General features: G+C 37.8%; 1 protein-coding gene across 1 annotated transcript in view; it reads left to right on the forward strand.

Annotated features, from left to right (window-relative positions):
• The first annotated feature begins 1,599 nt into the window (after positions 1 to 1,599).
• The window catches only part of LOC145676062 (CD63 antigen-like), a 98,865-nt gene continuing 86,888 nt past the window's right edge, over positions 1,600 to 13,576 (forward strand). Inside the window, exon 1 of the mRNA XM_081746924.1 lies at positions 1,600 to 2,006. Coding sequence (XP_081603050.1) covers positions 1,944 to 2,006 — 63 coding nt within the window. The 5' untranslated portion in view covers positions 1,600 to 1,943. The remainder of the gene's footprint in view (positions 2,007 to 13,576) is intronic.

Here is a 13,576-nt window from a genome sequence, read left to right on the forward strand (position 1 = left end):
AATTGGCTTTGGAACCTAATCCCCTCCTTTCATAAAACTCTGTGTACGCTATTACATGCATCCATTCTCTTTGTGGGTATTAGCGCAATTGACATTGTCTCACAGCCTTTAGGAAATTAGGCTTTTATTGTTCGCAACGCTTTGGTTATACCACAGAAAAAATAACAAGAAAAAAATAACCACAGAGAAAATAACATCTTGTTATTTTCTCTGTGGTTATACATTGCTGAAGGCAATGATGCCAATTCCTTCACAGCCGTTTTCCCTTCACAAGCTTCAGAATTTCCCTCTTCCGGGCAAAATTTCCCTTCATCCAAACCGTTCAAGTACTGTATTTAGTAAACGTATTTTTAATCGTTTTCGCTTCTACCCACTCACCCCAATCTTATAACCACATACAAGCAGATATCTGACAGCCTTCCTTTTAGCTTACGCAGAATTTGAACTTCATTCGTTTTTTAGGCATCTAAGGCGTCGCGATACAGGAGGGGAAAGGATATAGAAAGGTGTATACTAGGACCTATGTTAAAGGTGCAATCTCTGCATTCACCTGGTGTGACTGAGGAAAAACCCTATAAATAACTCTGTCAGGATGGACAACCTAAATAAATCATAAAAAATATAAAATAAATATTATGTAAATTTAATTTTTATCCTAGATATCATGATAGATTTTAATATTAATGTAACCTAAGGTACAAAGAAAATATTAAGTATATATTTGAAATGTACTTACTTAAGAACAGCATTCCCATATTTACTAAAACGAACAGTTACAAAGAAAACTCTAGCTGCTACTGTTTCTGGCTCGAGGAATGTTCCTAAGCACAATACAAACTAAATCTAAGTTTAGAGATGCGGAATTCTTAAGAATTTGTAATTCTGTGCGCACAGTCACCAGAAAATGTGTAAACTTTCACAAACACACATACACTAATGACCCAGTATTCGCCCATATATACATAATTACATTCACGACACGCAGATTTTCTTCTCTTACATCGATTAATCCTCTTCACAATCAATTTTCTGGTTGGGAAAACCAAACTGATATAATAGTTGGAGTGATAATTTAATTGAGAAATATTTCATCTTATTGCATTGCATTTAATTCAACAATGGGAAAACTAATTTTGGTAAAAGATTTTAAATAAGAATTGTTGTAATGTTTCGAATTTAACTGAATATGTTGATCGATGGGTAATGTTGATAAATATTAACGAATGCAAAGCAAGATAACTTGTGAGAATTTATGTGAAATATGTGCAACGGATTATGTTTGGGACAAATAGGGTGTTGAATTTATACTGCATTTTAATGAGATTAATCAGATACGTAAATACATTCAATCTATAAATGATTCAAGAGAGGTTCAAATTTCCCTGCAATATTGAGAGATTACAACCAATTTCCCTTTTTCCCATTTCTCCAAAATTTACTCAAAATTTCCCTGCGCCAAGGGAAATTTCCCTTCAATTGGCATCACTGGCTGAAGGCTTAAGAATTGACGACGAAAAATGTTGCCAATTTGCGATGGTTTGTTGGGAAGCAGGTAGGCAGCAGAAGTTTTTGCTGTTAACCTCCTCACTCTTTCTCATGATACGTCATCCATCCATACGCATACGTTACTGGCGGGAAACTCTCTCCACTCCAGGCAACAAACGCAGCCAGCTCTCATCCCAGTCAGTTTGAAAAAGACTGCGAGGGCGCGGGACGAACTGGTAAGAAGCAGTTGGACTTGGTACAAGTGGTGTGTGGTTTCCTCGCAGGAACTTGTGCTTGTGTAATACTCTATAGCGCAGACAGTTTCTGTTCCAGTTGTGTGTAGTGTGAAAACCTAATCCAAGGAGATTCCCATAGACTTTGTAACAGTGTTGTTGTTGTGTGTGTGACGGTGTGAAAAATCCTTTGTTCAACAGGTGTTATTTCAAATTTCAGCCACCATGGAGTCGTGTGGAATGTCTTGTGCAAAATATATGTTATTTTTCTTCAACCTTCTGTTTGCAGTAAGTATTGATAGCAACTAATTGATTTAGTATGTGTGATGTGAAAATAACACTTTTATTGTTGCGTTAAAAGGAATTATTGTGGTCCGAAAGGAAAACATGAGATATGAAAACAAAGAATACAGCACATTGTGAATAATTTATTTCATTGAACAATAAAATTATTGTACTTTTTCATGAGGTAAACTTTACAATAGGAGGCTCCAGCTGTGCATCGATAAGTAGGACTGCTTTAAAAGAGTAGAGTAGAGTAGAGCAGGGTAGGATGGGGTCGGGTTAGCGTATGGTTAGGGAAGTTTTGGACCTATTTTGTTACAAATAGAGTGTAATTTCTCGTCTCTTGTGTAGGGATACCAACAGAAGCGGCCATTGTAAAGTTAACCCCTGTCACGTTCTAGTAAACTCTTCAACAGACCAACTGGTTCCGAAATTTTTAACGGGACGTTAACAGTCGGGGTATCCTGGCATAGAATTCTAATACTCTCTCCTGACCCTAATATTTTGGAGGTGAAGTTATTTATTTAACAATCACCAGATACAGCTCAGAGGCCATTTTATACTGGATATCTTAACAACAATAATAAGGACTTGGAATGTATCGGCCAGGGCCTGTTTAGTAGGTACCATCCCGGCATTTGTCTGCCAGGACAAGAAAACCCTGGAAAACCAGTTAGGATGGTCGGCAGCAGGAATCGAACCCACTACCTGCCGAATGCGAAGCGAACATTCTATCACTTGAGTTAGAATCCCATCACGAGAATCTTTGCTCGGAAAAGATTCTCAGCGGTTCTCAACATTTGACTCGCATCCCAGTGATGGGTTCTAAAGGGATGTTTGCAATGATAATGGAGTAGTAGATTTGACAATTGTTGAGCGTCGCATAGGTCGTATGAGCATGGGCTCCCGAAGAAAGTTTTTAAGGGGGCCCATTTCCCTGGTTGCTATATTACGGTTAATAAATTTTCGTGAGCCAGGGGGCCCGGGTCTCCCTGGCCTTCCCTTCGGGCGCCCATGTCCATGGGATCTACTCTACCGTAAAGTTTTTGCAGGGCTCTTCAATAGAGATGTCAATCTGGTACAGTAGGCGATATTTTGCCATTCTAGAAGATATCTGACCTAACGTCTTGGAAGGATTTTCGTGCCACATTTGCAGTAATATTGTATTATAGGGCCTACATATAAATCTACAAAGTCATAACGGTCTGAGGGACAAATCTCAAAATAACCGCGCCCGTAACATGTCAAGGTAAGTTTGTTTTTAAGTTTGACGATTTAGACATCTCTCTGCTGGTTTAGTGGCTAACAGTAGCGTACACAGTAATTTATTTCGGGAGGGGTGCAAACTAAATATGAGGGTATTTTATATTAAAATTCCTAAAATTGCCCCTAAAATTAGGCTAAATTTACACAAAAGTCGAAATTTCGGGGGGAGGGGTCCGGACCCCCAGGACCCACCCCGTGCGTACGTCCCTAGTGGCTAACACGCTCACCTTTGTTAAATGTGGTCCAATGTTCGATTTTATAGTGGAAGAGCATGTTAACACACTGTGGTGGTTGGTATTCCATGTTATTTTTTTAAAAGTAAAAGTACGACGTTAAACTCCAACAAAATAGATCAGAATAGGGCTGTGTAGGTCGGTAGCTAGAACATTTGAGACAGAGACCAGGAAGAGTGTGTGTGTGTGACGAGTTCTCTTTACATTCATACATGCATACTAACAACTAAAAGTTTTATGGAATGCTGACTCACCCTCCTATCTACAGGCTTTGGGCTGTGCGACATTTCGATATATCGGTCGATCAATCTTTTTGGATATTTTGACATTCGAGTTAGTAGTTATTTTGACATTAGGTAGTGCCTAGGATCCTCGGATTTTTCCCCGTTTTCTCCGGCATTCTCATTCACTTTCAAAAACTTTCATTAATTCCCCGCCTGCTTTAGCCCACAGTGCAGGAGTGTGGCACTTAAATTGGAAAAGCTGTTTTAGATAAATATTTTTCATGTTCGATATGTTGATTTTTCAACATATCATTGATATTCGGTACTTCGATGTATCGATCGAGTTTCGGTATTTTATCAGCATCGATTTATGATATTTTAAGTGCGGATATCACGCAGCTATATATGGAGCATTGGACGTTATGGTTCAGACTTGGACATTACGGAAGTTAGAGAGGAAGTATTTGGAGAGCTTCGAAATGTGGTGTTGGAGGAAGATGGAGAAGATAAAATAGACAGAAAGAGTAATAAACGAAGATGTTTTAAAAAACGGATAGGAAAGAAGATGACGCTTTTAGCCAACATCGTTTGTAGGAAGGCTAATTGGATTTGGACACATCATGCGAAGAAGTTATCTTCTTTATACCGCCAAAGAAGAAAAGATGGAAGGAAAGCGAGGAACAGGAAGAATAACACAAATGATCGATGATTTGAAAAATAAGAATAAAATATTGGAAATTAAATGATCAAGCTGAAAATCGAGAAACATGGAAGAAATAGCCTATTTCCAGGCAGAAACTGAAAATTAAGAAGAAAAGAAAAGAAAGAAAATAAACCCTTGAGGTGAGAAAATGAACATCAGTCCCAGGACCAGAAGCAGAAAGGAAGAATGCTTAATAATATCGCACAGCCCGAGATCAGGATCGAAAAGTATTTTCCTCCTGTAAATTACAATACTATTTATATACTTTTTGTAGCAGCTAACATTCCAATTTTTAATCGTCACCCTCGCAGTGATGATTACAAGGAGTGACCTGGAGGGAAATTACCCCCTCCGCCGAGAACTTATCCGATCCACCTCAGTCTGGGTTATCATTATTTCCTCTATTACCCTCCTACATTAATTAATTCGCTTCCGGTTTGCGTAATGTTTTCTCTACTTATGGAAACTTCTGACAAGCCATGTATTCAGATGTGCTTCTTTGTAACTAATGCTTAGAGATGATACCGGGTTCGATTTCTCCGGGTGATGAGTGTGTATAGAATTGAGTAGCAATTCGGGTTTCAATTTTCGAGGAGTAGGTGTTGCAGCATATAGCGTCGCTGCTGGGAAGTGACGTAAGAACATAATAAGTTGATCAAAAAGATAATTTAATATCATACTAACATGACTACTACGTAGTTGTGTTTGTACTATAGCTGCTTGATTGCATGTATTGTGTAATCTTAAATGAAACATAGATCTATAACGTGGGATTCGGTGTGACGAAGTAACAGCCGAGTCTTTATGTTCATGACTCAAACGTACGTAGGCCTATATTTGGTTTGCATGTATGTATATCTAATTTTGCTAAAAGTTACTTCTTACGTTAATGGTTGTTTAATTTGCTAAATATATATATATACCTATAATCTGAATGCGTGACATATTTCAGTTCATAAACTTCGATTCTGTCACTTTCTCATAGCTACTAGAGGTGTAATGTTTATTTATGTGTGTGTATTTATTTTGCCAGAAGAGGCCAAATGTAGGACGTCACATGAGAAAACATGAAATGCGCTGTTGCCAAGTGTCATGTTTCGTCTTCAAGAGTTCGATTTGAATCAGAATGTAAAGCCTTGATCATGGTGTTTAATAACTCATAAAGCCTCATAAATGTTCATTTTTGAATTTATACATAAAAAATGTTGTCATAACTGGATGAAAGTAGACGTTGCATAATTTTATTGGATCTCTGATATAATGTAACCGTGGGCAAAATTCCAGTTCAGCAACTGAGATCAATATTATGTAATCATATTTACAAGTATAGTAGGTAAGAAGTTCGGGAAAATCCCGATGTACGTTTCAGAAGACTATGGCATCTTATTTTTTTTTTCCGTTGCTGATTCAAATAGAAAATTCGTAGTTTTAATATACTATACTCGATACTACTCGAAATCATGTTTTGGAATTTCTGCAGATTACCATATCGGCGGATATATGACAGTTGTTTCCTGAGAGCGGGGCGGAAGGATAGGACGATAATACGTTCGGATGAATCGGGATTGTCCCGTTTTTGAGAACACGTAATATCGTCCCGACTTTATATGATTTGTGTAATGTTTATATGTAATTTACTTTAGTATAATGAATAATTTAAGCAAATAAGTAAACTACTTATCAACGCGAAATGTTAATGTCTATTGAAGTTGATTCAGCTACCTATGTGTCACATATCACATCGTGACAGAAGTATTAGAAAATTATTTAATACGCTGTGCGTATACAGTACTTTTTACCACTATCAGTAGACAGGGCTTATAGCGAGTCACTTTTTTTTTTTTTTTTAACTAAAAGTTACTTTTTTGGGAGGTAAAGTGACTTTTTCGTGTGATTTATGTTTTGCATTTGTAGTTTTTTAAGAAAAATATAAAAATAAATGGAAAACGGCAAAAACTTGCTACTCGTTACCAGGAGCGGATCCAGGGGGGATGGAGGCAATCGTCTCCCCCAGAAGAGGAAACTTTCTTATGTATATAAATAAAACCCATCCCAAAGTTTGGAACCCTTAAAAGTAGCAATATGACAACTCCCTCCCCCCAGAAGTCGATCCTGGATCCGCCCCTGCTGAAACCTTCACTATTTGCTGCCACATGTGAAACAGTTATTCTTTCTAAAGCACAGTGGATAGTTGGTGGATGCTTAAGCTCTCAAGGTGGGGTTTATGAGACCCCTTCTGTGTCTGTCCTTTCTTTTATTATAATAATCTTTTAGTTTTCTCTCGTAATAGTTAACGCTCCGCTCAACGTTGTGTGTGTGTTTGTGTGGTTCATCATATTCGTCTTGTGTTACGCTTCATGTATATTCTTCTTAAGAGTAGGTGATGAATTTGAATATTTCAGAGCTTTGAGAACTCTCAATGCTAATTTAAATATAATGTCTGGGATGAAGAAATTCTGAAATAGGCCAGAACTGGTTCCACTTACTCAGAAGCTTCTTACATCAGCTAAGTCTGCTTACCGTAACTACAAAGCATACTTAGAAAACCTAAGAAAGGGGGAAGCTCAAAAAGAAGTAGTAAAGAAGAAAAGATGAAACAAAACAAAGAGGGAGGTGATGGAGAAATTGACAAAAGGAAAAGGGGGCATGATGAGGTTTTGGTCACTTTTTCGTGTGCTTTTGGTCACTTTTCAACTATTTACAAGAGATCAGATCAGCATGAGCCCTGAGTAGACCATAAATTTAAAAGCCAAGAGTGATACTCTTTAATAATAATAATAATAATAATAATAATAATAATAATAATATTTCATAAAATAATACTATAAAAGGGGAAATTTGAAATAAGTGTTCGTGTAGTTGTATACATGGCGTTTTGTTACGACAAAAAATCTGTGCCAAAGGAGAGTATATAATAATATATACAATGGTGGAACGAAAAAAAATAGGATGATACGGAAGAACTCCGAGAAAACATGCTTACGGTGTTTGTCCACCATAAAGCCCACTTTGCGCGAGCTGGAATGGAACTAGGGACCCCACATACCAGAAGTGTACGCTCTTACCACTGAGCTACCGCGATCCCCAATTTTACAGTTCATTTTAATGGGCTTTTACGCCCCCAGTTTGGGAACCACTTGTGTATTGGACTTGTTTAAAAAAAATGCAAGAATTTGTGATTGATTTGTAAACATCCATTAAAGAAAATTAAAAAGGTCTACGTCTATTTAACATGTACTACTTTAGATTATTTTCTAGCACTAAAAAAGAGAAAATTCTTTTGAATTCATCCACGTTTCAGCTGTTCGTTCTGCCGTAGATAATTACAAACAAAGTAGCTATGTGACAGTCTCCGAAGGCCATATAACAATTGAGCTGAACTCAATTTACAAAGTACTAACATCAGTTTTTTGTTTTTCAAGTGCTATTGTGTTCATTGCTATGGAATCCAGTGTTTTTACTCTATTTTCTGTCATACAATCAATCGGAAGGGTTGTTTTCTTTCTGTTAAATGTTATTAAAACATTCTTTCTATAAAGACATGCCGTCCTCTGTTCTTCATTATTGATCCTAGGTTCTTTGAGACAGTAAATATCTCTCATTCTCAAGAAACCATTAAATCAGTACTAAAAAGAAAGTCTTATCGTAAATGCCAACATCAGAATGAAAAAGACTAATTGTGAAGTAACGATTCGTACCCTAAACAGGTCTTATTCCACAATTATCTGATCTTCTGTTTTTGTTCTGAATCGTTAGTAACAAATAGTAGATACGAGAGTGTACCGTAAAGTTTTAATTATCCCCATGAAAGAAAAAACTTACAATACTCACTGTAATTGGTCAAAGTTAGTTCTCCACATAGTCTCCCTGCAGAGTGACACATTTTCCCCAGGGGGGCCCGCGGTGGCTCAGTGGTAGAGCGTTCACCTCTGGTGATAGGGGTCCCGGGTTCGATCCCAGCCCCCGCCAAGTGAACTTTGTCGCGGACAAACACCATGTGCGTGGGTTTTCTCGGGGTTCTCCCGTTTCCTCCCACTTTCTTCATTCCACCATTCATTCAACACTCATTATCACCGTCTCCATTAGCCTAACCGGCATAACCGTGGGACGTAAAACTCAAAGATTTCATTTTTTTTAAACACAGTGTGCGTGGGTTTTCTCGGGGTTCTCCCGTTTCCTCCTACTTTCTTCATTCCACCATTTCACTCATTTCTCATGATCACCGTTTCCTTTAGCCTACCCGGCATATATGTGGGACGTAAAACTCAAAAATTTAATTTCATTTCATTTTACATCACCAGCGTTTCTTCACCTTTTTCAAGACTTCTTTGTAGAAATCCTCCGATTTACTCGAAAACCACTGTTCCACTTCGAAAATGACATCCTGTCTGTCGTAAAATCGCCGACCTCGAAGTGGTTTCTTCCTCTCGGGAAAGAGGAAGAATTCACTCGGTGCAAGATCAGGTTAATAAGGTGGATGCGGCAAAATTTCATAGTCTGACCGATGGGTTTTCACAAAGTCGTGGCGAGTTTGCTTCTGAAAAGGTGTCAACAACCGAGGAACCCATCCTGCAGACATCTTATTCATGTGCAGTTCCTCATGAATAATCCTCCACGTACTTCCGTAACTTAATCTAGTCTCCGCCATCACTAATTCCATGATCGATCTTCTGTCTTTAAGGATAACGGTATCCAATTTCTTGCAAGGATAACGGCAAGACCATCCTTAATTGAGGGTCTCCCCGCTCATAGTTCGTCTGGGAGGGACATATGACCACTTTGAAAGTTCCGCTTCCGCTTCGCAACCATGTCATGATGGACTTTGATCCCCATTGACAGTTTTCGTCATGGATTTGTCGTGCGTTGTTGCCTTTCAAATGCAGGAACTTTGACACTTGGGGCTTGAATTTTGTTCATCATGCAGGTTGGTGTCTTCTATAGGCTGCGGAAAGAAAAATACTTTCGATTTATATTTGATATTCGCACAAGTATGCGTAGAAATGACACTGATTATGCACAAAGAGTTTCATGTAAATATCTGTTTAACTTATTTAACTGTATGTGTACTCGAGAATACTCTCATTTGTATGCAAAACAGGCAAATAAATAAATATGATAAATTAAAGCTTGTGGATATCCCTCGTAGATGGTAGAAGGGAAACCCACTGCTTCTTGAAGGAGTTAGTTCAGGAAAGAATAATGGCTAATTATACATATCAGAAACGACAGATGACTTGCAAAATTACTAGAAAAAAAATTTGCTCGGTAGCCTAGGTTACACATAAACACATTTCCTATTCCCAGAGGCATACAAATCAAATGCAACTTACTTCAGATTCATATCCCTGTATTTTACTATTGCTTGACATCATAGCTTTTATACTGGCATTGGTTTGGTCTTCTCCGTCTTTCCACCATTGTAAACCTAAGAACTTTCCTGTATCCAGAGAACGGAACATTCGAACCAGACACTACAGTACTATGAGCAATGCAATAAAGCACTCATTCGGCATATTCACTCGATCACGTGCTAGACAGAGGTGAGACACGATCAGTGCAGTCAGGCCTGTCTCTCTGCATCCTCTTGTGCCTCCCTCTGTCTTTGCTTGGCTGTCCTGCCTCTGGGTAATGTGCGGCCAGCCTAACTTTGACGGACCACCTGCACCACCTTTGTTTTTAGCCCATTGATTTATATTGAGGAACTATCACACCTCTGAGTATTCGTTACATTCTTTTAGAATGTCCAGAATACTCAGAGAAAGCTTAGGACTGCCGCACATTGACCAGAAGACAGGGCAGCGGAGCCAAAGTACAATACTGAGAGATACAACAAAGCCTCGTTCAGCATGTTCACTCAGGCACGTGCTAAACAAAGGCCTCTCCAACGTTGTGATTGAAACACACGGTCAATGCATTTAGGCCTGTCTCCGCCCCCTCGGCTTAGCTATCCTGTCTCTTGTCAATGTGCGTTCGGCCTAAGGCGTACCATATAGAAAGAAAAAAAGGTGTGACCATGACAACAAACAGAATGTAACTTTCCACTATCCCAGTCCGTTACACTATAGTTATAAAAAGTCCTCACCACTGATCTGGTAGCTATCGAGCGCGCCTTCGGTGCACCGGGTCCCGAGTTCAATTTCCAGTAGGAGAGCTTAGAAATATTAAAGCATTACGATTGTTTGTAATCCATCGTAAACTGTATGTCCAAGTGTGATATAGCCTTGGTGGTGAAAAGGGCGTAGAACTGCAATCAATCAGTAGTTACATGAAACGAGTACAGAGAAGTTACGAAATGAACCGGAATATCTAAGATAGTTCTTATTAGCATCTGTATTTCATTGCTATCAGCGTTTTTTCTAGTGACGCCGTAGAATTGTGCGATATTCGAATTTTGGATATCGATAGAACATCGAAACTTCATTAATAAATCAAATATCGAAATAGCAGGCATTGAAATATGGAAATATGAAAATGCCATATTCGAAACTATCAAAAATATCGACAGATATTGACATCCGATATTGAACATTATTATGAAAGGAAAATCGATATATCAGAGTAACGCATAGTCTTAGTGACACGATGCCACTGAATTAGGGATGAGCAAAACCGGCTTCTAGAAAGAAACAAAAATCGACATTTGGGTTTTCTCCGAAACACAGTTCGATTTTTCGTAAACACTGGTTTCAGTTTTCTGCAAAAGTGGCTCCGGTTTCTTTATACTGAGACTGGTTTCGGTCTTGTTCAGAAAAAAATTGCAGTCTTCCTAAAAACCGGTTTTATTTTTCTCCAATATAGTTTTGGGTTTCTACTGAAAGTAATGTGATTTTTATTGAAGCCGATGATATCCTTGTTATTGTATAATAATTTGGAAACAAGTTAACAAGGAAGCGAAACGTTTGTTAAAACACAGAGCCGGTATTTAAAAAACGAAACCGGTTTTGGATAGGAAGAACAGAACCAATTAAAAAAGAAACCGCTTTTGAGTAGAAAAACTGAATCAGTTAAAAAAAAAACGAAACCGGTTTTGGATTTTAAAAAAAAGTTTAAAAAACGAAACTGGTTTTGGATAGAAAAACCGAACGAGTTAAAAAACTAAATCTGTTTTGGATGGAAAAACCGAAACAGTTTTATTACCGAAACCGTTTTATTTTTCTATACAACTGAGAGCCTACGAACTTCCCTTTTTTTCTTTCTTTTTAAAAGTCCACACTATACTGAACAGAAGCTATACATATGCAAAGGTATCACTTTCCAGATTTCTTCAGTAAAAAACAAAGTGTGTTTTACTGGAAATAATTACATTGACCCCAACTGCTCTGTAGAGTTTAACGAGATTTTGTTTCTTTTTATTTATATTTATTTATTTATTCTCATATTTTTTATTTATTTTGATTTCGGAACACACAGTAAGCGAAGCTATGGTATTGTGAGGAAAAGGTACTGTAAGTAATAAAAATGCTTTTGCCATTGACAGTTGAATGCCAAGCAGTGAGTGCCTTCAGATCGGATCACATCACACAAAACTTCCCGGATCTTTCAACACACGTGTGGGTTGGTTGAGTCATCCACATTGTTCTGTCTGTGTAAGAATAATCATTCTGCGATTAGGAGGCTCAAGTGGGTAGAGTGATATATAAATCTTGCCGCAACTTTTCGTCGCATATTATTTTAATATAATATCGTTATTACCTTCGTTATTACTCGAAGAAAATGAGTCCTATTTCATGGCACGGACATAATGACTGATTCCATTGGTTAGCCAGCCAAGTTTTTTTTCAACGGAGATAACAGTTTTAATAAGGTTGGGCCTTTTCACACATACTAAGAGCAAGTTAAATAAAATAAAAGTCGTAACAGGTGAACGTCATTTAGAACGGGGTGGGAGAAGTTCATTTGGGAAAGGTGGCAAGTTTATTTTATTTTAAATGAAAATGTTTTTTTTTAATTACTTTATTTTATCACTTTTTATAATGTTTAACTAATGACACAATTTGTGGAGGCTCACTGGTTGGCAAGCACTAAGTTGCCCTTCCCTAACCTTTTGTACTTTTACAGTATAATGTTGAAAATAGAGTAATTGAAAGCTTGCTACAAAACTCTCTTAAAACATATGTTGTACTTTAAATGGTTGACTAAACATTTTGATCTCAGTATTTTTTTCTCTCTCTCTCTCCTTTTCTTAGTGGTTGTACTGTTTTCGTTGCTGATCGCGAAGACTGCGCACAGCCCAAGTTTGGACGTTTCATAGCTTTTTTTGTCCCTCCGCCAGAGGTCACTAACCAGCAGGAATCTTTACTGCACGTGTATCCAAGATGACTAAGGCATTTTGCATACATAACTTTAAAACTAAAGTATTCACTTTGATCTCAGCTTTGGATTAAAAAAAAAAAAAAAAAAAAAAGTTTGGAGCCGAAAATTTGAATCAACAGGTGATTGCAATTTGGTGTCATCACGATGACTTGAGGATGGAATATATGTTTTTAGCGGTAGAACGCTCACTTCTGACCCTAGGGGTTCCTGGTTCAATCCCCGATGTGAGTTTGTGATGGATAACTTTCTATTCGTGAGTTTTCTCGGGCTATTCCAACATTTTCATCGTAGTTTATCATCCATCCCATTTAAAGCCTACTTGAGACATAGTACTGAAAGATTACATTTTTATTTTATTCTGGAATTCCATTTAATAATCCCTATACAAGTAAATATATATATATATATATATATATATATATATATATATATATATATATATATATATATATATATATATATATATATATAGGTTATTTACATACACTTCGCTGGCTTAAGAGAAACTACAACCTTGTATTAGAGACCTGCGGGCCGGGCTTGGGCTGGCCGACACTGATTTATCTTCAGGTCGGGCCGGGCTGGGGCCGATTAATTGCAGTTCTTCAATAATTATTGACATTCGTTAAACGATAATAAGAATAAAGGCAAACGTTGAAGAAGTGTGCCCGTGAAAAATTTTACAAAATGAAAGTTCAAAAATTTATCGGGCCGGGCAGGGCTCGGGCCGAAAATCTCAAACTTTTCGGGGCCGGGCCTACGTACATTCGGGCTGGATTGGGCTCGGGCCGAAAAATTCGGCCCGTGCAGGTCTCTACCTTGTATAGCTTTTCT

Source organism: Thermobia domestica, chromosome 18 (genome assembly GCF_964235325.1).
Source record: "Thermobia domestica chromosome 18, izTheDome1.hap1.1, whole genome shotgun sequence".
NCBI lineage: Eukaryota > Metazoa > Arthropoda > Insecta > Zygentoma > Lepismatidae > Thermobia > Thermobia domestica.